At 39.6% G+C, this 27,654-nt stretch overlaps 3 protein-coding genes and 1 long non-coding RNA gene across 4 annotated transcripts; 2 read left to right on the top strand and 2 right to left on the bottom strand.

Moving 5' to 3' along the window:
* The first annotated feature begins 16 nt into the window (after positions 1–16).
* On the top strand, positions 17–2,463 carry LOC120108821 (pre-mRNA-splicing factor cwf23-like). The gene is made up of 4 exons (XM_039122548.1): positions 17–284; positions 388–439; positions 519–586; positions 1,939–2,463. Exons 1-4 carry the CDS (start codon positions 150–152, stop codon positions 2,398–2,400), a joined length of 717 nt encoding a protein of 238 aa, XP_038978476.1. The 5' UTR covers positions 17–149; the 3' UTR covers positions 2,401–2,463.
* LOC103698214 lies at positions 2,085–5,153 on the bottom strand. The gene is made up of 4 exons (XR_003383726.2): positions 4,549–5,153; positions 2,579–3,092; positions 2,336–2,482; positions 2,085–2,214 (listed from the first exon to the last, which is right to left on the bottom strand). It is a non-coding gene; the product is annotated as an uncharacterized LOC103698214 (long non-coding RNA).
* Positions 5,154–13,779: 8,626 nt separating this feature from the next.
* Positions 13,780–19,555, top strand: LOC103719760 (probable polygalacturonase). Its single transcript, XM_008809150.3, has 6 exons — positions 13,780–13,974; positions 14,930–15,244; positions 16,559–16,679; positions 16,793–16,967; positions 17,067–17,137; positions 18,412–19,555. Exons 1-6 carry the CDS (start codon positions 13,963–13,965, stop codon positions 19,083–19,085), a joined length of 1,368 nt encoding a protein of 455 aa, XP_008807372.2. The 5' UTR covers positions 13,780–13,962; the 3' UTR covers positions 19,086–19,555.
* A 5,108-nt stretch (positions 19,556–24,663) lies between these two features.
* Positions 24,664–26,157, bottom strand: LOC120108823 (heavy metal-associated isoprenylated plant protein 5-like). Its single transcript, XM_039122550.1, has 3 exons — positions 26,074–26,157; positions 25,873–25,957; positions 24,664–25,534 (listed from the first exon to the last, which is right to left on the bottom strand). Exons 1-3 carry the CDS (start codon positions 26,089–26,091, stop codon positions 24,957–24,959), a joined length of 681 nt encoding a protein of 226 aa, XP_038978478.1. The 5' UTR covers positions 26,092–26,157; the 3' UTR covers positions 24,664–24,956.
* Between the last annotated feature and the right edge of the window lie 1,497 nt (positions 26,158–27,654).

The following is a 27,654-nucleotide window of genomic DNA, read 5'->3' as shown; positions in this document are numbered from 1 at the left end:
CCTACTATAAAAATTAGAAGCATAGGCTCAGCGAGTTAGAAGAAGAATAACCAACGAATCAATAAAGAATTCAAAGATGAGTTCCTTTCCTTCTTCCTCCTATTGGATCTTTTAATTGGAGTCGGTTTTGGGAGCATGGGAAGGCTAAGATGGCAGGGGAATTGGATTCCAAAGCGCTGCTTGTGAGAGATATTTGCGCCATATCATCTGTATTCACTTCTTGCACTCATCGTCGCCGATCACCCCGGAAGCCGGCCTTCATTGATTGGTACCTCATTCTTGGAGTTGAGTTCTATATCTCGATGCTGGTTTTATTATTTTACATCTATCAGCTGTGATTTGTTCCTAAGTTCAAACATGTTTTGAGTGCCCATTGCCCAACCATAGGTTGATGAAGATTCAGAGGTGGATGCAATCCGGAGGCGATACCGCCAACTGGGTATGTGCTCAATAAATCTAGAGTTCCAGTTCTATTCCAGTTCTAGTTTTCTTTTCTTTGATTTCATTTCGTTTTGTAGCATTACAGCTTCATCCGGACAAGAACAAGCACCCCAAGGCTGAAATTGCATTCAAACTTGTCTCAGAGGTATTTTGTAGCATCTTCTTCTTCTTCTTCTCTAGTTCCTCCTCTTTTCTTTGGATCGAAACTTGGATGAGGTCAGGATGGTGCTCAGCTAGGTGAATGGTGGTCATTTTTGTTCAAATGAATGTAGGTAGAAGCCTTGAGAATTGCAAAGATAATTCAAACACCTAGCTATGATTGGCTGTAGTTCCCATTTCTGCCATCTTCTACCTTGAATCAAAAAAAGGGGTATTTGATTGTCACAAAGACTTCATGGCAAATTAGCCAGAAATCTTCTACCTGCTCTACTTTATTTGGGGGGTGGGTAGGTCCGGGCATAGCGACAGAAAACGCTTAGAGGGGTTTTCTCGTCCATCCTCGCCACTACGTCAATGCTCCTGGACTTCATACGTATTTAAAATAAACATTTCCCCATGTAAACATATTCTATTTCTTGATTCCTACTAATTTGGAACAAGATCTACCAAACTGGTACCGAAACCCATACCGGTCGACGCTCAGTACGGTTCAGCACCGATGTCAACCAAATCGACCAGCACGCCTCTTTTTTAAGTTTGTAAAAAAATTAAATTAGTAATCACTTTTTTAAAACTTTTTCTATAAAATTAAATCTAATTTGATATTTTTTTAAATATTTTTTAATGTTTATATGATTTCGGTTTAACCTATATGATGCATCTTATTGCTTTTAAAATGATAGCGGTTTAGTACGGAGCGGAAACCCATATAGAACCAGTCGAAACCGGTCGGTTCGGTGCAAAACTGGGTGTGATGGGCCGGAACCAAATGTAACAGACGAACCGACCTAGTTTTGCACCATGTCGGTTCGACACTGCTAGAACTGGACAGTTCGGCCTGGTTCGGTAGTCCCTAATCACGAGCAATTGTTTTTGCTGAGCATAATTGTCATTTATGTAACAGCTAGAAAAGCACAACTAATCTCAACATCCAAGTTCTAGATGCATTCATCATACACAGTCTCTCTCTCCACTTCAGCTATCTATGCATTTGATCCAAATCATTGATCATGAGTTTACTTTCTCTTCTTCTTGATCACCTGATCAAAAGAAACATGCTGCAAATACATTTGTTTCTTAGCCACCCACGCCTCATTCTACTCCCAAGTTTAATCCGATATCAATGATGCGGAGCCCCATCCAAGGACTACTCCCAAGAGAAGACCTGAATAACAAACTACATGATGGTTTGAAATTAATCTCAAGTTTCAAGTTCATCTTATTCCATTTTTTTTCAGAAAGAAATCTTTTTCTTTTTCCATTGTCATTTTCTGAGCACCTGGGTTAAGATGGCTTACATAGAGTTCTCTCAAAATAAGAAAATCCGATCATTTTCAGGCATATGCATGCCTCTCAGACAAAATTAGAAGAAGACACTTCAACTCTGATAGAAGGGACAGCTACTGCAAGGAATGCCACCAGAAGTCAGGCATTAATGGCACGGAGGAACGGAATGGTCACGACGATCGAAGAAGAATGAAGTCAAAGAGGATCCTACAGGCCCTGAAGGAAGTCCAGAACAGATTCAAACAGGAATGCAGAGTGATTGAGAGCTGCTTACGAGCCAATGCAGCTTTCCAAAGAGATTTTCCCCTCTTCGATCCTTCTGACTACCTGCTATTCCCAGAATATCCACACCACAGGGATCAGGTAATCAAAAATCCACAGGATACTCGGTATAACCACGCCAGCGAAATTCAGAACAACAACAGAAGAGGAGGTAGATGCGAGTCACCTGTCTACCAGGCAAGACCAGAAAATAGACCAAACAGAACGAAGAATTCCAGTTTCAGATATTGAATTGTCACTGTATTTTTTTTTTTTTCCATTGCTATTCAATGCAGCACTGCTCCATTTCAACAATGATAAATGACTCCTGTGGCTGTTTTCATACAAATCAAAATTTAGAGCATATTGCAATTATCCCAGACAGCTTTAGTTGAACATCACATATACCAAAAGAACATGGAACTTGTACCTCATTTGGCAGACATTCAGGATAAGTCTCCTATAAAGTTTCCACTTATCTGATATTTGAATCTTTATACACTTAGGAGCAATAAGGAGCAAAGAAATTATGGAGAAAACTTCAGTTATGTACGCTCAAAAACAACATTTTCTTGTACTTCGTTTGGCAGCAACTCAGGATAATTCTCCCGCAAAGTTTTCACTCATCTTACATTTGATATCCTAGTACACTTGCGAGCAAGATAGGAGCAAAGAAGATATGGAATTCTAAAAACTTAGTACACTTGTGTACCCCTTGTATTGAGAATGTTGTAGAGCTAGCAACTGTATGCTAACTTTGGAAGACCACCCTCCACTAGTGGCACACATCTCCATATTGAAGGATCCTTCTTTCCTCCCACTGCTAACTGCCTGCTCTTCCCACAAATTTCACTATTATCATCATCAGATACTGATGCTTTCATCTCAACCCTCTGAGTGCGCCTATCTGTGCCTTCTCCAGCAACAGCTTCTTCCCCTTCACTCTGAAATGAAAATGTAAGGATTAAGCTTATTCTTACATGCTGCTAGATTGAATTCACTAAGATGCAAATAAGAATTATCTTTGTACAGAGGGAAGGAATAGACAAATTTAGACAAGCCAGTCGTCCAAACTAAGGTAGCATGAGCAAATTTAGACAAGAGGTATTAGAAAAGAAGCACGATTCTACATGTTCAACTTGACAGTGAAAGTCATGAACATTAACAAGAAAAACAGGAGATGTTGCAGGCAAGGATGGTAGCAATACATTAATGAAGTGCGCAATGTATAACCAGAAATGCCATGAGGAGAGGAGAACACTCTCATAAATAAATAAACATCTCACGCATGAGTGATAATGTGTCGTTTGCCTATGCTTAACCTTCAAAATTCATAACAAAAACAGCCAGTAGCTCCTTAAAATCTGGATGTAATTATTTAACAGGCTAAATAATTGTTCCATGTTGCACTTTCAACAAACTAACAAAACAATATGTCAAAGAGGGGAGGAAAGAGCAGAGTACAGAAGCAAACCAATCAAACTTTGCATGACAATTTGGGATAAAGCGTGGAGAGTAACATGCACCTCTGGCTGCAAGTAAACCAGAATACCGACATGGTTATACGGATTCCGAAATAAAATTGAGTGCAATCAATCGTACTTTCTCGAGACCGTAATTTGGCTTCCTCTTCTTCTTCCTTTCCTTTTTTTTTTTTTTTTTGGTACATCGGCAGCTCACACTAGTCTCGTGTAAGCATTGTCATCTGAGTCAAGAGACAAAATACTCCACAGATATGGAGGAACGGATACAAAACGATCCAGAGAATTTTTACAGAATGGTGAGAAGGAGGTCACCTAGTTAGTAGCTTTGTTTGCCTCTCGGAACACATGCACAATCTGAAAGACATCACACTCCCTCAGCAGAGCCTCTGGATGTCATATCCCTTTGGCACTGCCATTTACTACAACCGAAACATTAAAGCCCAATTAGCATCTAGTTCTCCTGACCACGAGATGTTCGAGTTCCCTTAGTTCGAGCACCGTGTCACCCTAAAAACAGCAAATACATCCAAGACAAAGGAAATGAAACACCCAAAGACCCAACAAATAAGCAAAGTCATATCCCACAGCTAAAATTCTTGCTCCCCATGAAACTTATGACTCCAACATTCCTCAGGAGCAAGGTAAATCTTCTACATTGCTTTTCGGGAAGGAAAAAAAAAAAGGAAAAACAGTTATCAAATAGGGTAAGAGGAAAGAATCAGAATTCCTTGATTAAATACGAAAAATAGTTAATTGATGTGACGAAAAACACCTTTTCCCGGCAATTAGCATCTTTTGATCAGAGATAATTAGGAAGCGAAGATATTCGATAAGAAACATCAATTCCCACGAAATCCACTTGAATCCAATAAAGAAACAAGCGAATATAGACACAGAGTGAGATCAAGGAAGAGACCTTAGCAGCCCAAGCGACGCTCTTTGGGAATCGTCTTGGGCTCCTTTTTCGCCTGAACAGGGGCCGATTTCTCCGGTCGGAAGCCTTAATGGACTTCGCTTCGAGATCCTTCGGAGGCTTTTTGGAGCCGGTTGCCTGGGGCTTCGCGGGCCTGGATGAAGCCTTCTTGGGGTGCTTCGGATCGGACTTCTCCCCTCCCTTCGCCAAAAGAGGAGTCGCACTTCCTCTTCTTCGATCCGCCGAGCTCCTCCATGGCCGCCATGGGAACAGGAGTGCTCTGAGTCTCCTCTCCGTCACGAGGCGAGCCTTATGGGGGAGGGAGCAAAAGGACTATCTCCGTCTCCTGGGTGCCTCCACCCTTTGGCGAACTTCGATGACAGCGTCGCAGAGGATGGACGTGGCGGTGGCGTGGGGTTCGTTTATCCGGGACCATGACACCAGATTGCTTGGGTAGGGAGTCAGCGGATCTTCGACTCAGCAGGCTTCGAGCGATCTAGAAAGATGGTTTTTTTTGCGAGGCAGATACTGGGTGCGAATCATCTGCCGCTCAAGAAGCCTGGACCATAGTGGATCAAAGCCGAGGCAGCTTAGTTGAGGATCGGCTGTTACTCTGCGATATTCATAGACTATTGAGGGAGTGCATCTCCTATCAGACTATGCATGTCTATTGGAAGACGAATGATACAACTAACTGGATGGCCTCCTATACAGCTCATCACTCGAGAGGCTTTATTTGGGCAGACCACGGGCTGGTGCCAGAATCTCTATATAGTATTTTGCTTTTTGATTTTGTTAGTCGCATTTATATTAATCATATGTGAGCTGCCGTCGTTAGGGGTACAAATGGTTCGGATCGGGTCGAATCCTGAGTGACTCCGACCCGCCTTGATTTTTTTGTTTGGATCCTAATTTTGGATTCAGATCCGATCTGGTTGAAGATCGGTTCGGATTAGATCGGATCCGAGTTGGATCTGGATTTGAGTCGAGTCGGGTTCGGATTCCTATCGAATCCAATTTTTTTTGCGCTTTTCAGGAAGAATTTGAGCAAATCTAATTTGGTCATATCATAATTATGAGGTGCTGGGTGACCCATGACTCGAAAGACTGGCAATTAACTTCCAGTCAGAACGGATGACCCATGACTTACTAAGTCGGTCTACAAGCTAAATTTCATATCACACTATTTTTTATCTACATGACTGATTGGACGGAACTTGGTGTCTCCCAGCTCCCCTCTCACGAGGACAAAAAAAAATGCCACACCTTCTTCCAAAATCCAACTCCATTGCAGAAAACGGGCACGACCCAGATACACTTCAGTGTTCCCTCACTTTCTCCCTTCAGAAGTTAAAAGAAACAAAAACCAAAAAACAGAAGAAAAAAAAAGAGCCAGCTACCGAGACACCAGAGGTATCGACAGTGTAATAGATCGAGAGAGAATCCTGACGGGCCGAGTTTCCTTTGGATTATGCGAACCTATGCTTGTTCCTCGTTGGCTGGCATTTTCTATCTCTTAGGGAGCAAGCTAACATGCTCCTAACAAACCATATCTTCTTCCAGTCTGCCATGATAATCCACCATAAATTCACTTAAAAACGACTGATGGTACCACAACCCCTCACGCATGGATCCAATCCAGAAAATAATTCGATTCAAATTTTAGAATCCGGTCTGGACACGCGGATCCTAACATTTAAATCAGATCACGGGCAGATCCGATCCATGTACAGCCTCAGCCAAAATAATAATAATAATAATAATAATAATAATAATAAGCCTCGCGGAGTACTTTTCACCGTTGCATGAGGGTTTGAGCGAAGGTCACATCAGGGATCCAGGAGAGATTTGGGCGGTCCATACTTTGGGCCGATAAAATGACAGCGGATCCAGACGCGTGCCACCCCGAACGCTGGAAACATGGCAGTGTGTGGAATAAAGCGTTTATCCTGCCTTATTCCACATAAGATACCATGTTTTTGTTCCACCTACAAATGTGAAATAACTCAAAAGATCATTTATTAAGGGGAAAACAAAGTATAAAGAGGACATTTTTGTCTCTCTAGCCAAAGATGACGGGTGGTTCTATATACACCCCCCCTATTGCTCAGGACACCCCCCAAAAATTAAAAAAAAATTAAATACTCTCTACACCCCCTCATTTGCTAAGGACACCCCTAAAAAATTAAAAATTCCTAAATTACCCCCCACCCTCCCCACCCCCTCACCTAAATTGCTCTCTACACCCCCCAAACCCCCCCCCCCACCCCGCTCTTTCCCTCCAAAACACCTCGCCAACGCCCAAAACTCCCCCGTTCCCCCTTCTCCCTCTCGTCGCCGGCATTCTCCCGATCTCCGACCACCTCGCCGGCTTCTCCCGGAACCACCTCGCCGGCTTCTCCCGAAAATTTTTTTTTTCACGGTTCGTGCTCCGTTCGGCACTGGATCGCCGAACAAAAGGCTTCTGTTCGGCTGAACAGTGCCGGACAGAAGCCTTCTGTTCGGCACTGTGCAGCCGAACAGATCTGTTCGGTTGAGGGTTGCCGAACAGAAGGCTTCTGTTCGGCACTGTTCAGCCGAACAGAAGCCTTTTGTTCGGCGATCCAGTGCCGAACGGAGCACGAACCGTGAAAAAAAAATTTCGGGAGAAGCCGGCGAGGTGGTTCCGGGAGAAGCCGACGAGGTGGTCGGAGATCGGGAGAATGCCGGCGACGAGAGGGAGAAGGGGGAACGGGGGAGGAGGGGTTTAAGGGGGGTTTGAGGGGTTTTTTTTTTTCTTTTCAAAACGAAACGGAGGAGGAGGAAGGAGGGTGTATGAGAAAATTTCAAGGGCAATATGGTAATTACACTAAAGGTTAGTTTGGGTATTTTTTTTTGGTTTTTGGGGGGTGTCCTGAGCAATAGGGGGGGTGTATATAGAACTCCCCAAAGATGACCTATCTAGTATTGGACGTTCTGTCGAGGAGTGTTACCATGACACGCGGATAAATATGATTTGCCGAGACAAAAGAAAAGAAATAGGTAGTCCACTTTTGTCTTGCCTTATGTTAAGAATTGATATACTTATTGAGGTTAATAATGGCTAATCCTAGATTACTTATCCCATTTCCGAGTTAGGTTGGATTTACATAGTGTGGTAATTTAAGATCCAATATATCAATATGACCCACAAACAATCCATTTTAAATAAGTTTAAATTTGATATAAATAAATTTGGATCATAAATATATCAACCCGACTAGATCTATTTATTAAATAGGTCAGATCATATTTAGATCTGTGATCCATTTAATTTATTTTGATCTATTTAAATTAGATCGGATCATAACCCGACATATTTAAACCATTTAAAATCTATTTGACTTATTTAAATTATTTCGACCTACTTAATCTATTTAACTCGATCTGCTTAACTTATTAATATATTTAAATATATTTAATACGTTAAAATTCTATGTATTCTGTTTAACCTGTTTAAATTTATTTAATTCATTAAAAAATTACTAAACCTATTTAACCCATTTAAACTGACTTGATATATTTGATAAATAGTTTATGGGGTCGAGTTACCTATTTAATAAATAGTTTAGATTCAGATATCAACTTTTTGACTTATTTAATAAATAGGTTGGGTTCAGATTAATGAAATTTTTATTCGATTTATTTCCATCGAGTCTATATCCGACTCAATTGCCATCCCATTCATAACTAAAATTTTTGAATACGTGCTAGCTTAAACTTGGGATTAATGCCAAAGCCATGGTCTAAAGTTCATGAATTCAGCTTGTTCTCCAAATCATAAAATTACGTGTATAAGATTTCCATCAAGCTACTTCAAAATTGGCACACCTCTTGATTGCTAGAAGTTTGCCACTTAATGCAATGAGAAAAGTAGTAGGAAGTTGAGACAGTAGTTGTTGAAATCACCACTTGTCCCAAAAGCTTAAGCTTATAGGATGAGGCAGATTTATTTATATATTTTATATTTTCTTACACTTCTTCTCACATGTGGGCCGCACTTTTCTTTTAATGGGCGAGCCCAACATGTGAAATTTTTTTTAATATAATAAGGTCAAAGAATGCAGAGATAGGGTTCGAACTCAGGGCATCTGTTCTGATACCATGTTTAAATCACCACTTGTCACAAAAGTTTAAGTAGATTTATTTATATATTTTATATTTTTTTAGTTGTACACTTATTCATGGATGAGAAATCAAAATCCCATATTCAATGCAAATAATGTTAAGATTACTATTTACTAATGTAAGCCACATGCAGTGCCCATGGATGCGAGCCCGTACGTTAAAGTGCACTGTTGCTTTCACTCTTCTCAAAAAGGGTACTTGGACGCAACACTTCACAGACAAATAAGACAAAGGGTGGAAAAAGGTAATCCTCGAGCACCTTGTACCGTAACAGTAACAGAGATGCCAAGCTCTTGAAGTAGGTTATGATTTATGAAGCTAGCTTTGAGAAGAGACAGGGAGAGGACCTTACACCTAAGAATAAATTGTATGAGTCCGGAGATGTGGATGAGTTGAAGACTCGCAACTAATTGTACCAAATTGCTTGCAAGCAATCCAACTTCAAAGGATTTCAAATAAGTCTGCAAAGATGTTGATGAACCATTTCTTGATATATGAGGATATATTTTACTCTTGGCTATCTTGAAAAATCTACATCTCTGCAATTCGAATCACAGATGAATCTCCCTCCGTCCTCTCTCCCTCTAATAGGGAGGTGGGAAAAGAAAAAAAAATAGAACAAAAAAAAAAGGATCGGTAAGCTAAGGGCATAGCCAAGATTTTAAAGCCTGTGAGATGAGGTTGTTTTAATTTTCTCGTAGAAGGGATGCGCCACCGTCCCATTCCATCTCAATACATAAGTCAAGAGATGTCTCAAGATGTACTGATCGGAATGCTGAAACAGTAGTAGAAAGGTTCTATTCCTATCCCAATAGTAAGGATGATACCTCATCGTGGTATACCGTAGAATGCTTCGCCAGGACTTAAATCCTTAAGATGGTTATAGATGGTATCCCAGAGAATGCTGTGCATCATGGCAATCCATGGACCAATAAGCTCTTTTTTTCCTCATAGATGGACTAAAAATCTTCTATGAAGCAAGTGAATGAATGCTGGTAAGTGAATGATTCAATTATAAGCAAAGCAACAACCTAAGGTACTTATTGTATGGGCAAGATTGAGGGGTTGCAGGAATCAATGTAATTTTAGGATGATTCAACCATAAGGGAATGGGTGGAGGCACAACAATATAAGCAGCACATGTATTTATCATGAATTTTTTCAATGGCATGATGGGGACAATTAAGAATATCCTGGCTTTTGTGTTCATTGTTCATGCTTAACCTACCACTGGCCACAAAAATAACAAACGCATGCTTGTGGTCATTGAGGGACCAAGTAGCCCACACAGGAGAAGAGACAAGAACCTCTCAAGAGAGTTAGGTATGGGGAGGAAATCCCTTGTAGGCCTCCAAGTTCCATGAGGCATCAATGGAGTGGGCACTGTGCTATTGCATGTAGACAAAGGAGTAAATCATGTACCATGGAAGTGGACAGTGCCCCAAAAGTTTGGGCTCATAATTAGGAAAAGATGGCCAATAAATCATGAGAATCATATGCGCATGGGAGTTTAGATCCGAAAGAAACAAGTTTCCTTGATGAGTGAGATGTGCTTGACGTAAGACTTTTATGAAACAAAAGTCACATGTTGTGCAAACTTTAATAGGCTTTACCATGCCAAAAGGGAGGGGAAAGCATACAAGTCTACTGGATTTTGAGTAGTGCATGCAAGATCAAACTGCAGTGAGAAAAAAACAAGGGATGCACATGATTAGTTATGAACTTGTCGCAATAAAATTTAATCTTATTTATCAAGGTAGATGAAAGTGTGAGGATATTAAGCATGAGATTGAAAGCATGTACGATGTGACAATTAGACCGACAATTAGTGCAAGAATTATGAATTGGATGCAGATCACGGGCGAGCCTTGAGTCTAAATTGTTCAATTTTAATCAGACATTGAGCCTGGCCTATTTAAAACTTTAACTTTTTTTTTTTTATATCCAAGTTTAGCGAGCATGGCGAGAAAATCAGCCCTTAGTTACCGAAGGATTTTTCATTAATGGTTCACTACATGCAATGCATCAAGCAAATTAAAAGGAGGGAGGGGGTGTAAAGAAAAGAAAATCTATAGAAAAAGATAGACATCCAAATTATGGAAGAATATCAAAAGGTTTCAAAACATTTACGTAGCATTTGGTAGGACGAGCTAGTTTGAGGAAAATCTAGAAGTTTCTACATTGTATTTGTGAATTTCTAGTATAATAATTGCTAAAATTAGGCATTAATGCTTAAATGACGTATTACTTATTCTCTAAACCATATTTTGAAGAGTTTTATCAACACTAAAGCATAAGATTTGAAATATGCAAATATAAAGAGCCTCCTTGTGCAGATATCGGCTAGAAAGCTTTGTAATCATTTGTAAAACAAGAGAGAGTTCTCTCACCTCTCCTTTTTTTTTCTTTTTCTCTCTGATTATTGGCACCTATTGTAGCATCCTAGGTCTTGATACAAACATGAGAAAATTATTGTAAGTATGTAAGGAAACTTATATAAGCAAAATTAATATTTTTTTAGCAAAATAGCGAAAATCTCTTAATGGCATTAGCCCTAATGGAGTCACCATATCGTCCTAAAGAGTATAAGAAATGGATGACAATGGTCTATAAGCTAAGTTTTATCTAAATATTCTTTGAATTAACTTGGGATCTTGATCAGTCTCTCATAATGTCTCTAGGAATCCAAGTCAAGTAGATGATATATGCAAAATTAATAATCTTATTAGCAATAGCTAAAATCTCTTAATGACATTAGTTCTAATAAAGTCATGGTATGGTCCTAAAGAGCATAAGACAAGGATGGCAATGGTCCATAAGCTAACTTTCAACTAAACGTTCCTTGAATTTACCATGGGATCTTGATCATTCCCTCCTAATCTAGCCTCGAATCAAAGTCAAGTAGATGTTGTGTGCCAAAGATAAATCCATTCCTTAACTTTCCCTCCCTATAGCTACTCTTTCTTTCCCTCTTTGTTTCTAGTTGAATGCAGTCTTCGCTTCGAATAACAATGAGACATCCAAGCACCAAAAAGGATCATTAGCAGCTAGCCAACCCATACCCTCCTGCTAGTTCATAACAAACCAAATCTAGCCTTCCAATAAACTATAATTTATGATTAAATTACAAAAATCTTTCTAAAATTAGAAGCAAATTACACTTATATTTAATGTTTGAAAAATCTACATTTACACCTTTGAAATTTATTTTTATCCAATACTTTAATCTATAATTAATATAACATTAGTTCAACTATTAATTTTAAATAGAACACAAATTGTATAATCTTAAGTGATATAACAATTATCCAAAAATAATTTTAATTTTTTATATAAGATAAATAATGTAACTAGAATTAGTTGTAGATTTTATAAATATTGGAGGTAAGTACAATAAATATATAAATTTGGGGGAGATTTTGGTAATGTAATCTATTATCTAAAACCCCGCGGTAAGGTCAACCTCGCGGCATCTCCGGTCAAAACTATTTGTCTTGTTCCATGTGAAGCCAATCCAAGAGTCAGCAGAGATCGAGGGGTACGTTGGTCCATTCCATGCAACGAAATCGAAAGATGCAGCGAAGAACGGGGACCCACCACCACACCCATCAACGTCCCCCCCCGAAACCAAGCTCTAAGAAAAAGCTCCCACGCTTCTATGGGCCCCGTCGCCGGAGTCCGATGTGTCAGTTCCCAATTGGAAAGTTATGCTGTCCTGCGGGCCCAGCGAGCTCAAATGTTTCTTTTTGGGTTTTTGGGAGCGTAAGGGATAGAGAGCGTAAGGTAATGAAACAAAATGTTCTGTCAAAAGGCCAGTGAGCGATGCCAGGCTAGCATCGGCGGGTATGATTGACCGTGGGGCCCACTTCCTCCCTGGCAACCCACATGGGACACGCAGTCCTATGCTTCCCCTCCCACCCCACAACCTCTTCTACTCGCCTCTCTCTCTCTCTCTCTCTCTCTCAGCCACAAATTCACCCCCTAAAAAAAAAATAAAAAATCCATCAACCATATTTAATTTTTTTCCATTTATAACTTCCACAATATCTTTTTACCTTCCCATAGATTCACCAAAAATAAAAAAAAAATCTACCATCCATATTTCATTTTTTTTCCATTTATAACTTCCACTGCATCTTTAAACTTTCCAATATATTTTTTTATAAAATATTTATTTATTTATTTATTTTGGTACAATGACTACGCATTCTATTTTAATATAGGTTCAGCTAATAGAATTAAGAATGAGAAAACGACACAACCGTGGAGGAGAAATCTCTTGATGTGTCCAGAAGACTTCCTTCAAGTGCTGGGCGGTATAGATAACAACCCAGTCTGTGGTTAATTAATACTTACTTTTATTCACAAAACAAACTATTTATATAGAGTTTTTCAATTATGATCTTGAGAATCTATGATTTATGTTTGGTAAAAAATATAGCAATGGGGAATTCAATGATTAACATAGTATAATTATTTTATATGGGTATTCAAAAAAGAATATTTTGGATGTGATTTATTTTTAATGTTGGCCATAAATGCAATATATAATGGATGAAGATTAGATATCTATAAGTCCTTCATGATATCAATGCATTTATGTGCATGTAATATGCTGCATTAAAACGATAGGCATGACCACAAAGAATTCTTATTGGCCAGCAAAGCTGCTTCCTTTAAAAAAATTTATGAAGTCGATTCCTTTGGTGCTAGCTTTAGATGCCAAGTCCTCCTGCTAAGGAAGGTTATTTCTTTATCTCTTAATTATATTCCTTTATAAGACAATTAATCTCATACAACCTTATTATCTGGGGCCATGGCAAGGCCCCCTCCATTGTCCTTATTTTTTGTTCTTTCTTTATATATTCTCTCACTTATTTCTATTTTGTGTTTTTCCTAGTAATTCTTCAGGCATCCATGGAAAGAACACCAATGCGAGGGGACCCAAATAAGTACTCTCGCCACACCATGATTGCCTCTCCACCCAGCATGGCACAGCTAAAATCTTGAGTGTTGTGAATATTGGGTCCACTTTTAGGTGTACATAAGGCCAAACTTCCTTCCATTTTCTTACCATTTTTTGTTTCTCAAGTATAAACAGGACAGCTTCTCAGTTTTTGTGCTTCTCCTCCGTTTCTCATTCTTCCTTCCTCCATAATTCCACCCCTTCTCTCTCTAAATCTTCTTCGTATCTTCATTCATCCTTGCCGGCTCTTCTGGTTGGAGCTTCTTCCTTTGTGCCTTGTCCTGCCCCTGGGCTTAAAGGGGCTCATGAAGAGGCTAGTAAGTACGTTTCCTGTTTTTTTGGGGGGGGTAGTGTTTGCTTATTATTTGATAAAGGAATCGTCTTTCTCGACAAAAAAAGGATTTTTGAGAGTTTATTTTCCTTCGTTTTATATTACATACTTGAAAAATTTCGATCTTGTTTTCATTTTGCCGATTTTGACTGTGTTTCTTCCGATGCTTTCTGTTGCCGTTTTCTTCTTGTGCGTTCTGTGATGCGTGGTTTTGCCCAATTCGGTGTTGCTTCCCCAAAAATTTCTCTTTTGGGTGTTCGAGAGCTTTGGCTAAGTTCAATCATCGATGCCTTTTACCTGTGGTTAGGTGATCAGTGATGCCTAAATTTGCCAATTCTTGAACCAAATAGCCATTTTGATTATGTTGTCTTCCTGTTTCTACTATTTTTAGTTAGTTTTCTGTTGGTGGGTGCGGCTCCATTAGACCAGTGTTTTTGTCTCAGGGAGTTTAGGTTGGATCCTGGTATTTCTTCGAGGGACATGAATTCTTATGTTATGAATCATGAGAGTTCCAACATGATGGGCATGATTGGCTTGGAAGCACAGGCATTGAATTTTTTTCTTTTAGGTCTTACCTTTGCTTTGGAGAAGAAGGATTATTTGTTTTATGTGCAAGAGTTAATTTAGTAGAATAGATCTTAGTAGCCAATCTGATCTTTGCTGTCTCAGTGCTCAGTTCCAACATAGCTTCTTCAATCAATTGTCACTCATTTCTCATTATATCAATATACTAGGTTTTCATCCCTGAACCCTTTTTTTTTGCTTCATTGGCGATGGAAGAATAGCTGAATGGCGCTTAACTCTTTGAATTGGTTATCCCTGTGATGTTGATTCATTTCATTGCCTTTTTGTAGATTCTTCTAATTGTTAAAAGCTTCATTCTGATTGGCCACTACTTGCAGTGTTAATTAATGTGATGTCTTGGTGCTTGTCTTCTTCAGGTGGTTGTGCTATTAGTTTTAGCAGTTGCTAATGCTGTAGGAGGCAATGGAGCAAGCGATGAGCACTGCAAATATGAGAGGAGTTTGAACCCGAGACCGCACAGTGTTTCCATAACGGATTTTGGCGCTGTCGGGGATGGGGTGACACTAAATACACTTGCCTTTCAGAATGCCATCTTCTATTTGAGGTCATTCGCCGATAAGGGTGGCGCTCAGCTCTATGTTCCTAAAGGGAGGTGGCTGACTGGAAGTTTCAACCTCACCAGCCACCTCACCCTCTTTTTGGACAAGGATGCTGTTATAATTGGCACTCAGGTTTCCTTCTATAATAATTGATAATTGACATTGAATTTTGTTAATCTTGTCATGTTTTTATTTTTTCGTATCATGGCCTATATGCCGGTCTGATTTCTTCATGTCTCACAATGTTGTGTTAATAATTACTTTGGGGCATTCAATTACCAAGGCACTACTGTAGAAGTAAGTACACTATGATCCTGATATGCAAGCATACCCTTATAATAAAATGATGAAATTGCAGTACAAATCACCTGTAATTCTAAATTGTCAATATAATACTGAAAATTCATAAAATACAGTAGACATGCTTTGTATCTCACCATTCCTGTCCTTCAATGTTTCATGGACACTGACATGAGAATGAGCTCGAGCACAGTCCAAGTATCTGACTTGGTAACAAGAAAAAAAAAAAGAGATACAAAAAATCATAGAACAAGTGATTTTGACAAATATCTTTCATAATGTATATAAGAAAAAATTAAAAGGTATTATTGTCAAAATTTTTCATTATGCATATTTTAGATATTTCTCATCCAAACTCCCTAATTTGCTTAAAAAGCTTTAGAAAAATGACAATTTGCAAAATTGTTTTAATATATACGTTATGAACTCATCTCTAAAAAGAAAGAAAAGGTTCACTTTTAACATCATTATGGTGGATTAATCTCATTGGAGTCCAACTCTGCACCTAAAAGAAAGAGGTGATAAGAATGCAATTGTCTGACACGTATCCGATACGGATACATGTCCGACATGAATTTTAGGAGCTAGAGGTGAACTGGAGTTTGGCACATGCTGTGGAGAAGGGCAAAGACACAAGCAGAGCCTTATGCACCACATTGGAAATTCCATTTAAGGAGTAGAGTAGATGTAGCTTCATTCTGTTATAATATCAGGACTTCTTCCACACCCTTTGGAGTTTCATTTATTCCTTTCTTTTTTTTTGGCCCGGGGGGTTGGAGGTTAAATCAGGTATTCTTCTTTTTGTGGTTCAACATATCAGATTTTTGCTTTCTGTTACTATATCAACTAAAGCATTCTGAATTGTGTTAGCTAATACAATTTTGTTAGATAAAACAATCCTGTTAGTTGCTGAAAGACTTGAAGGGTGCTTGCCTAAGAATCCAAGTAAATTTAAAAGGGGAAACTGTGTAGCCTTGGAAATTTTCAGCATTCTTTTGCTAGTCTGGAAATTTTACCATGTTGTGAAAATCAGCATGCCGGAGTTTAAATTATAAAAAGGAAAAATATACTTTTATTTTTCACTAAAAATTTTAGACTCAAGCATGTTATATTGCAAAAAAATGATTTTTCCCCTATTGCTTGTAGGATTCATCTCAGTGGCCTATTATTGAGCCCTTACCTTCATATGGCCAAGGCCAAGATCTTCCAGGCGGGAGGCATCGTAGCTTGATAAATGGGCAAAACTTGACAGACGTAGTGATAACAGGCATGGTTTTTATTGCTTTTGTTTTTTACTACACATTTATAGCAGATTGGTGGACATTCCATCCTTTATAGTGAGATCAAATGCTGATGTCCTTACTAATTTGGATGCAACAGGTGATAATGGAACCATCGATGGTCAGGGTTCAGTTTGGTGGGGGTGGTTCCGTTCGCACACATTAAACTTCAGCCGTCCTCACCTTGTGGAACTTGTGAGTTCCAATGATGTTGTGATTTCAAATTTGATATTCTTGGATCCCCCTGCTTGGAGCATTCATCCAGTATACTGTGGGTATGTTTACATCTGACCTTATTTTATTTTCGGTGTTGCATTTTCCTAGCAAACTCAAAACAGGATTCTACTATTCATATTCGTTTATATGTGATGCAGAAATTTGGAGGTCCGAAATATAACGATTCACGCTTCATCCAATTCTTCGTTTACAAGTGGTATAGTTCCAGGTTAGCGTCAAACTTCCTTTCCAATATTCTGTTCGCATTTTTTGTGCTTTCTGTTATACAGCATCAGGGTATAAAAACCACTTGACTTCTCTGTTATCATCCTATTAATATCATTCTCGGTTAGTTCCCTTGAACGCTTACAAGCTGATTATTTTTTCTTATCAAAAACTGCCATACATAAATAGGAATTAGGGACTTAACAAAATAATAAGTTATAGATATTAGAAGCTTGAGGAATTTGCCAATAGATTGACTGAAGATAATTTGTTAGCATCATTACTTTAATGCCATTGTACAGTACACATTGCTCTGATACCTGGATTACAATACTATGCTGTTCCAAGGCATAAAATTACCATCTGACTGATGAAAGCGAGTGGTCTAGTATGATGCTTATGTTACATGTTCTAGATATGTGTGATGCACAGAGCTTGTCCTTGAAATCCTCTACAATGGCAACTTCATATTGTACAAGCTGTAGGATGTGACTCGTGTAAGCTTTAATCCAGTCTCAACATAAGTTGCTCCCCGATCACAATTCATCAAAAAAGAATGGTCATTATATATTGACTGCAAAGATAGGCAACATATTGAAAGCATGGTACAGATCACCATATTCAAGCAACTTTTGTTGATATTCACAGAGAATTGTCTCCGACTCCATTCTTTCTTATGAGAGGGGGATGGAATCTCGTGTCTGCATCATGATGCCTGGTGCGACTCCTCTAGTACCGGCAATAATTCATGCGAATGATAGATGCTATTCTCTAAAGTTAACTGAAAGCGAAATCTGATTTATTTAATGCAAGAATGTTATCGCCAGAAGTTCACAATTATGTTATGCTGCATCACAGCATAAGTATATTTGCTGCTTTAGCCATTGCTAAGGACTGTTCTTGCTTCAAATAATGCTCTCATTTAAATTTTCTTATTAATGCTAACTCTGCCCGCAAAATTTGATTGCACTAATGCGGTAAGGTTCCCTGTTAACATGTCCTCGACTCATGCATGAAAACCCAGAATAGGTGGTTGGTATAAGTCCTCTTAAAGAGTTTAAAAAGCCTGAAACCAGCATAAGCATAATTGGACCATTAGATAATTTTGGCAATATAGACTGACATTCTGAAAATATTATGTGGCTGAGCTTCGATTGGTCATGACAACATAGGCTTCTTGTTTATTACTGACCATTTTTTTGGATTGTTCGGTTGCTTAAACAGATTCAGCAAAGAAAACAATACTATCATATCTAACACATATTACTATCACTTCAGATTCATGCTCGAATGTAAGCATTGAGGATTGCAGCATTAGTGTCTCACATGATGCCATTGCTCTGAAAAGCGGTTGGGACAACTACGGAATCTCTTTTGGAAGACCTTCCACCAACATTCACATCAACAATGTCCATCTGCAGACTTCTCTTGGTTCTGCCCTTGCATTTGGCAGCGAGATGTCTGGTGGAATATCTGACATACATGTTCAGCACCTACATGTCCATGATTCTTTCACCGGTATAAAATTCAAGACTATCCGAGGCCGAGGTGGTTTCATGGAAAACATTGTCATATCAGATGCGGAGATGGAAAATGTTCGGGAGGCTTTTCAATTCACAGGACATTGTGGCAGCCACCCTGATGACCATTATGATCCTGATGCTCTTCCAATCATCGATCGGATTACCCTTAAGAATGTGGTTGGTACAAACATTTCCATTGCTGGAGTCCTCTCTGGAATTGAAGATGATCCCTTCACTGCTATCTGCCTTTCAAACATCAACCTGTCTGTCACCTCAGATCCTTCTGCTTCATGGGTTTGCTCAAATGTCTCTGGGTTCTCCGAATCAGTCTTCCCTCAACCATGCTCTGATCTCCAAATCCCATACTCAAACTCCTCTCTCGTGTGCTTCTCGCTTCCAAGCTACAGCGCTCTTGCAGCAGCCAAATGAGATCTTTTGCTGTGTCTTATCATTTGCTTCAGCCCCTCTGTACAATCGAGAGACTTGAGCTTCCATCTCCATCTTGTCAATTCTTTTGCCAATAAATCCCAACAAAGTCGACCATACCCTTTCCATCACCATTCAATTCATGCTTCCTTGGACTCAAGCAATCAGTTTTTTTTTTGCACCTTCCAAACAAAAAAAAGCATCCGAGGTGACAATGTGCTTGCCTGTACAGCTACATTTCTTTCATTCAAACTGTAAGAAAAAGTTTTGGTAGTTGTTGGAATCCAGATATTTGATTGATACCGCTGCATTTGCCATTAAGCCACCAGATTATGGTTGATATTTGTTTGTATATTCTATCCTGTGTGGACGTCAAAATGGAAATGGGACAGGAGTGGTTTGTGTTCATGTTATTAAAATAAATGGGTGGTTGGCTGTTAAAGTTATAAAATTAGCTTGATCTAATTGCTCCTGCTGTTGTCCTCTCTTTGGGCTTCTTGCTTATGATGTCAGTGCTATGGCCTACTCTGTGGTCGTGTCAAGCTTGTAATTGCAAAGGTCCCACCTCTCGCAGTTTCTTTGGCAATTGATGGACCACTGAAATCGATAGGTTGGCAATTTGCAGCACTTAACAATAGGCCTTTGTGGCGCTACAATTGACTGGTTGTGCTGCCATCAAATAAAGCAGTGTAATGAAGCTGGCATGAAGTTGTTAAAATATAAACTTCCAAATGATCAGTTGCAATTATTGCAAAAGACAAGACAATGAACATAAGCGAGAGAACAGAGTAATCATACTGTGACAGCTCTAAAATTTTGCACTAGGTAATTTGTGGTGCATTCTTACACATGGTGGAAGCCCCCACCTTGTAGCAGAATCATTTCTTATTGTCACTAGGAGCATAATAAGGAAACATTTGAGAGAAAGTTCGAAGAGAATTAATTACTCAAGAAGCATCTTTGGAGAAGCACCATGAGAGAGAGCTTTGGAGGAGGAGAGAATCTCTATGATGAAAGCATTACCTTCTCTTTTTGTAGCATCCTCTTTTACCTTATTAATTCTTCGGCGATTTCTTTCCTCTTTTTTTTTTTTTTTAGTCCAACGGCATCTCACTACATTCAGCCATGAGTATGCCCAGAATAGTCATAGTATAGAATACGCTCTAGTGCCAGCGGCAGCTGCTCCAAGACCCTCCATGAGACGGCCCCACAGTGGTGTGTTGCAAAGAAGGCGACTCAGTCCGTCGCACCGTTTGCCTCTCGAAGTACATGCAAAATACCGAAGAAATCAAACTCCTCCACAAGATGGCAAATATCACAGACTAGGGGGTGCAAATCTGTCCTGGCATGCTCGCTTCGAATCCAATCGATTACTGTAATCGAATCACCCTCGTGTATGCCAGAGTGTATCTGGGTGCTCGGCGGGTCTTTCTTGAGGGCGATTCGGTTACAGTGATCGACTGGATTTGGAGTGGATATGTCAGCACAGATTTGCACCCCTTAGTCTGTGATATTTTCCATTTTCTGGAGGAGTTTGATTCTTTCCGAGTTTTGCATATGCTTTGGGAGGCGAACAGTGCGGCAGACTGGGTCGCTCCCTTTGCAACACATCATTCTGGGACTGTCTTATGGGGGTCTTGGAGCACATGCCACTGGCACTAGAGCGTATTCTATATTGTACTATTCTAAGCGTACTCATGGCCAAATGTAGTGAGACACCGTTGTACCAAAAAAAAAAAAAAGAAAAAAAGAAAAAAAAGAGAAACATATACCTCTCGGTTCAAAAGCCAACTTTTCAGAAGTTTTACTCTATGGACCAGACTGCCTAAAATCTCATAACATGTTGTCTACCCGGTACCTTTTCATGAAAACCATAGGGAAGGTTCAACTTTGCTTGGATTAAACATGTTGGCCTGCTTTTTAAGTATGTTCATTCTCTTGAGCCAAAACGTTTATATTTTAAACATTTTCAGATGGGATTAAAATATTTTGTTATGTTAACCAGAAAGAAAAGATTATGTAGACTAAGTGACTGCAGATTCATGATTACTTCGTAATCTAAATGATGTCATGCCATACTAAAGGAACAAAACTTGTTGAAATTTTATTTGGAAATTTTGCATGGAAAATTTACTTTGTTTCCATCTTTATAATAACAGGTCACATTTTTTTCCTTTTTTTTTGTAGATTTAAACTGTTTTTAACTTAGCAGGACCATTTCAACCAAGTCAGAATCTCACCTTCTTGGTGCTACACCAAATTTGGGCAGATCTGGCCTTGCTAAATTGGACGAGGGCTACTCAGTGCTTACTCTATTAAAAGGTGATAATCATGAAAATTCAGAATTTAATGCCGTAAAAAAGAGAATATATCTTTTAATGCAAATTTAGATTATTGATAATTTTATATACTTTTCATGGAAATCATACTGATTTCTGCTGAATTAAGTATTACGTCGGATAACTTTCCAATGAATGTTTTCGCTGTTCTCTTTAATAAATTACCTAAAAGCATGGAAGGACCATGTTTGAAACCTTTACAAAGCATAATTGATGACAATACCTCCTCTGTATCTAGTACTGTAATTTCAACTAATAGTCATTATAATTTTGTTATGGCTGTTCTTGGCCTACATTTCATGTTATATATACATGTAACGTGTAACGCCATATGTGGAGACCAAAACATATGGATTACAAACATAATGGCTAACCTTTCTCATTAGCTGCTAGTGTTGATTATTATTTCTAAGAAACAAATATGATAATGAAGTTTTGCAACAAATCACAATAAATGCTACTTGAGAATACTAATTTTTGAATCACAACCATGCATTAATCACACAGGGACTGGATTTTTCTTCTCGTAGAAAACCTCAAGAAGGGATTATTATCTATGATGTGGATCAAAACCACAACGTTTACGGTAGGACCATAGCCATCCAACTTGAAGCCTGAGAGAATATTGATTTAGTCCCACATCGGAAGATAAAACAAGAGATATGTAGCAGATCGGATATAAAAGAAGGCGGATGTCCGTCATTTTGGGTCTTACCTTTCTTGGTTTTTTGGTTGAGGTCAAGTGTGGTGTTGGTTGTTTTGAGTCTTAAATCTAAGAGTTTCATCGATCAGCCATAATGTTAAATTAATTTCTTACAGAGGAGGGGCTCGCCACGGTGGTCCTCGTGCAAATCTTAAAGAAAACTTTTTCTAGGGGAGACCGGGAAAGTTCTATTTTCTTTACTTGTTTTCCTTTTGCTGACATCTATAAATTGTTGTAAGAAAACAAATTGAGATTTTTTATAATTAATAATTATGCTTGATTCAACAATTCGTACATCTCTTTCAAAAAAAAAAACAACAATAATAGTAAATAAATAAACAAAGTATAATAATACATATATGATAATAAAAATTAGGGGTGTAGAGAATTTATTTTTCTTGTCCAAATTGCCAGAGCAGAACGGGACTTGAAACTACATGGGTGTACTGATTTCAGGTAGGAGACTGCGGGTATCTGAGTGCTCCGGGCTGGTTCAATGGATCTAGAGCAGGCTGGAGGGATGGCGGGCCACGTCTCTATCTATGATGGATAAATTGACGCTGATCTGGGCCAGACTGCGTCTGGATCTGGCGCTTGGGACTCCACCCGAGGGTAGCACTGTTCCTCTGGAAGGTGGTCTGGGACCGTCTTCCGACAAGAGCAGTACTTAGTGGACGAGGATTGAGGATTTTTTCGATATGTGGGGACTGTGGTGTGGACGAGATAGTGGACCATGCCTTGTTTCAGTGCACATGGGTTAGGGCGACTTGGCAACTGGCAGAGATCCCGCGGGAGGTTCGGGGTTGGAGAGACCAGTTCTTGCAGGCCATGCGCCGATGTTTGGAGTTCCATTGTTTCGCTAGGAGGCGACTCGAGCGATTTGCACGTCCTACCAGGTTTGGCTGGCTAGGAATGCGCGAACCTTTGGCGAGTGCATTGCGTCACCGAGATTTGTGGTGGAAAGTGTTCGTGTGCAAGCGGCGGAGCTCAGTCACATCATACCTGACGTAGGGACTTTGACAGCTTGGGACATGTGGGGTTTCCATTTTGCTTCAGTAGTAGCTCGTACGGTGTTTTTCACCTGGGAGCCCCCATCCCCGAGTTTCCTCAAGTTCAACTTCGATGGATCTTTATTGGACAGAGGTTCGAGGGGTGGCGCAGATTTTGTTATTCGGGACCCATCTACTAGGGTCGTGGCTGTAGGCAGCAATCAACTTTTCGATATATCGGTTCTGGGTACGGAGCTGAGGGTTGCATGGGCGGGCTTTCGTCACGCTCGGTGTGTGTTACGGGCCAATTCTATTGTTCTGGAAGGGGACTCGGCCACGGTCATCAGTTGGATCTAGAGGAGCCCTACGGGTAATGGTTGTGTCCACCTATTACTCTGAGATATCTGGGCAATGGTGAGGGATGGAGGAGCCTTCCAGGCTAAGATGTTTTCTGTGAAGCTAACGGGGCTGCGGACTGGATGACTGTTTATGTAGCCAGTCACTCCAATAGTACCCTGTGGGCTGAAGATGGGAAGTTGCCCCTGGCACTCAGAAGTATTTTGTTTTTTGATTTTATTGGGTGCATCCATACTTGTCAGATATGATCCACCCACTTTAGCAAAAAAAAAAAAAAAAGAAGGCCCAACTGGGTAAAGAATTGAAAAAAGAGATTTTTTACCTTCATGAGTGGTATCTCTATTTAAAACCAACACTGGTGGGTAGCTAGAGAATATTGAATAGATTTGGCATCGATCTTAAAACCTTGATGATCTTTATCTATATGTGTAACAATTTAGGCCTTATCGAGAAAGGTTTGGAAGGTATATTTTTTGAGTCCCTTAGTTCTTATATAAGTACTTAAAATTTTCTCGGCGAATAACCAAAAAGCTGGCTGAAAGATATTTTTTGCGGACATGTGGGACTAAACACATGTCCGCACGGATCCTCACAATACGAATGAGAAATCCGTTTGGAAATTGTCTGCCTTGCACCTATCCCTTACGTATTTGATTTAACATGAATCACCTAAGATAGATTGATAAATACTTCTGCTGAATGCCTTTACCGATGACCTAGCTGATAAAGTACATATTATTTCTGGATTGGTAGCTTATATATTAAAGTCTTGTCCTATTAATGCATAAGTAGATAAAGATCTGAAAAGAAAATAGAGGCCGATCGAACAAATTTCTTTTGATAACATAATATTGAATAAGATGTCTCATTCACATCAATTTGATATTTTTTATGCTTGCATTCTATTGTCTCCCAAGAAAAGCAGCGTTTAATCTGAAACTATTTATCTTATGTTCTACGTTTCAATTAGAAATTGAGGTCCTCCTCTTCTTGGTAAGTTAATTTGAGTTGAAAAGTCTTTAATTATTTGGATTTGCTTATTTACATGTTAGGATCGAATTTGGTCCCAATTGCAACTTCGGGTTGATTCATGTAATGGCCATTGATGTGTCTGCCGTTGCGTTGCCATGCGAGATTGAGCTACGTTTGTTATGGAATTTTTTTTCATGTTCCAAACTTTGTTACATATGATATGATCAAAACTTGTGGATGCTCCTTGCTCAAGCCACAAATTATTTTTTTCTTTGAAGAGTGCTTGCTTTGTAGCCAAAAACAATTACAACAAATGACAAGTTAAGCAATAAACTAGTAGCCTAGTCCTATCCACCAGGCAAAATTACGTTTTCCCCGACCAAGCTCAGTATCTAATTCTCTTCGCTTCATTCTCACAATCCTAGTTCTACTCTCTATCATCACTAGCTTTCCACTTCCTACTACTCTTCAAGGCTAAAGAAAGCATCCTATTGTGTACATTACCTCTATTTTCCTATACTATTGTACATGCAGTTGGATTCTCATCATCAAACATGGAGGTAATCTCGTTGGCATCAACTCCACCTCCTCGCCTGTGATAGTAGTCCCTGCCATAGGCTTCTTGCCCATAGTAAGGCAACTGGTAGCTGTTATAGCCATGACCAATGAAGTAAGGGACTGCATGTTGATCACTTAAAGGGTATTGATTCCAGTGTGCTTTATAGACATAGCCATGCGGATAGAGATGGATCATGTGGATCTCCTCGGCATCCTTGGCTTTGGATGGGTCAACTTCCTTGGCTTCAGAGGATGGCTTCTCTTCAGGGCTTGGGCTTTCCTGGGGTGGTGTGTCTTTGGGAGGCTCTGATGGTGGTGGAGCTTCATTTGGAGGTTGGTTGGCGGCAGCTTCTGGTGCTGGTTGTTCTGTTGATGGTGGTGGTTCCGAACCATTTGGCTCGCTTGGTTCCTTTTGGGAACATACGGTAGCTTTCCTCCTTGTCCTCCTAATGGCCTTGACTATTTTTTCGATATCAGCCCTTCCAATTACGGTCAATTTCTGCTGATCGAAGTCGACGTAGACATCATAGACACCTGAAGAAATCACGCCCGAACAATCGTCAGAAGTTGTATCCAAGGAACAAGCAACATCAAGAGAAGGGATGTATTTGAATTAGATATGTGATGGAGAGAAGCATATAATTTTTTTTTTTAAAAAAAATTCAAGTTTTCAACTTCAAATGGCCCCCATATTGACCATATGGTGACAAAAAGATGACCTTCAAAGTGTGCAGGTTTACAAGATACGAAGCTTTTAGTAGAAACTCCAACTCGAAAAGACACTACTGTTGAAGTTTTAGTACATGATGAGATTTGTTGATTAACTCATAGTTTCATTCTCTACAACTTGGGTTGAAGTGAATTTCTCTTACCGTCGACGCCGCGCGTTGCCTTCCTGATTCTCTTCGCGCAGCCATGGCAGTCCATTCGGACCTGTAACTCAGTTACTCGAGCATTCTGCAGTCAAGAGGAATACAAACAAGAGTAAGGACACCAATATCTTAGTGCATAAGCTTATCCATTTCCCTTACCATTTAGTTGCATCAAAATGGTTTGGACTGGATGAAGCTTACCTCTAGCTCTGGAATCATGTGGTAAGCCAGAGAATGGCAGGAGTCACCAATGGACTACCGAACTGAAGAAGTTTAGTTGTTTATAACTTTGCGACTAGAGACTTAACTGGGAGTCTATATATAGTTGGAGGATTGGAATATTGGAGAGCCAAAGGTGGGAATCTCTTCACAGTGTATAGGATGACGTATATGATAAGAAGGCTCCCTTCTTTTTCGTAAGACACAAGAAGGTTATCTTTAAAGAGTTCTCTTCTTTGCTCTCCTGTCTCTGTCATATCCCCAAAGGGTCTAAATGAGAAGAAAGAGGTCGGTGCGTGCTTGGGATTATGTAAGGCGAAGGGAATTTGCTTTGGAGAGACAATTGATTCAAATACGTTGGCCGGCCAAGAAAAAGCAAGACAATGACTCCGCAAAGTATAAAAGTTTTTCTGATGGAATCTCTATTATTGAAGCATACGAAGAGGAGAAAGAAAGGATGCCTCTTGTTCTCTCTTCAAATGCCTTTAACGAGGACATGGAATACAAATGTTAGTTGGCTTGAACCAAGCCGAACTTTGACACAAATTGGATTGGTTGCTGCTGTTCCTTTCTCAGCATGAAACGTGTCGATGTTTGTGATGCATAACATTAGGTGGTGATGAAAAGTTTTTTCCCTTTCAATGGAAACGAGGAAGAAGACTCTGTTTAGTTTGAGTTGTGCTAAGCTAAGAAGCCATTTGTTTTCGGACTGTCATTTAGAGTGGACCTGTTGGAGACGAAATTCTTTCCAACAACGACATGCACATTGAAAGAATTGAATGCATGCAATGGATGCGTTGTCGGGAATTGGCAAGGTGGGTAGAGATGTTTTTCACGACAAGACTCGAAAACTTTTGGGCTCGTTTGGTTCGCGGAACAAGAAGAGGGAAAAGTATAGTCAACGGAAAAGTAATGAGATGCCTCTTGTTTGGTTGAAGTTTTCAAAGAAGAGAGATGGAAAAGTTGTATTCTTATGGGAATATGATTTCCATATTTCATGAGAAGGTCTTTACCATAAGAAATATGGAAAAGTTATTTTTCATAAACCAGAAATCACTCCATTTTTATTTTTTTGCAAAAGGCCCTTCAACATTAAAGAGGTATTAAAGATCTAATTTTTATTAAGGGTATAATAGGAATTACACATAACTTTTTCAGGAAAGCGGATGGTCAACCAAACATAAGCACTCTGAAAATCTCACTTTTCTATGGTCAACCAAACATGCCAAAAGTACTTTTCCAGGCATCCTCTTTCTAGCACTACAGTAAAAGGGGGAAACGCCGACGCTTAAATGCCGACGCTAGGAAAAAGCGTCGGTAAATTCTTCTCCGCGCTAAATTTTGCCGACGCTTTTAGTGAGCGTCGGCAATTTGAAGGATTAGACGACGCTTAAAAGCGTCGTCGTAGACTGAGGCCAAACGACGCTTTAAAGCGTCGTTGTTGTTGGCCTAACACGACGCGTATAAGCGTGGTTAATCGAAACGCTAAAACGACGCTTATAAGCGTCGCCGAAGGCCCCTTAAAACCAGGCGGCCGACCCCGAGCCCGCATGCTTGCCCTAG

Source organism: Phoenix dactylifera, unplaced genomic scaffold (genome assembly GCF_009389715.1).
Source record: "Phoenix dactylifera cultivar Barhee BC4 unplaced genomic scaffold, palm_55x_up_171113_PBpolish2nd_filt_p 001570F, whole genome shotgun sequence".
In the NCBI taxonomy this organism is placed as follows: Eukaryota; Viridiplantae; Streptophyta; class Magnoliopsida; order Arecales; family Arecaceae; genus Phoenix; species Phoenix dactylifera.
The sequence above is the reverse complement of the archived record's forward strand: the minus strand, read 5'-3'. Positions and strand labels throughout refer to the sequence as shown.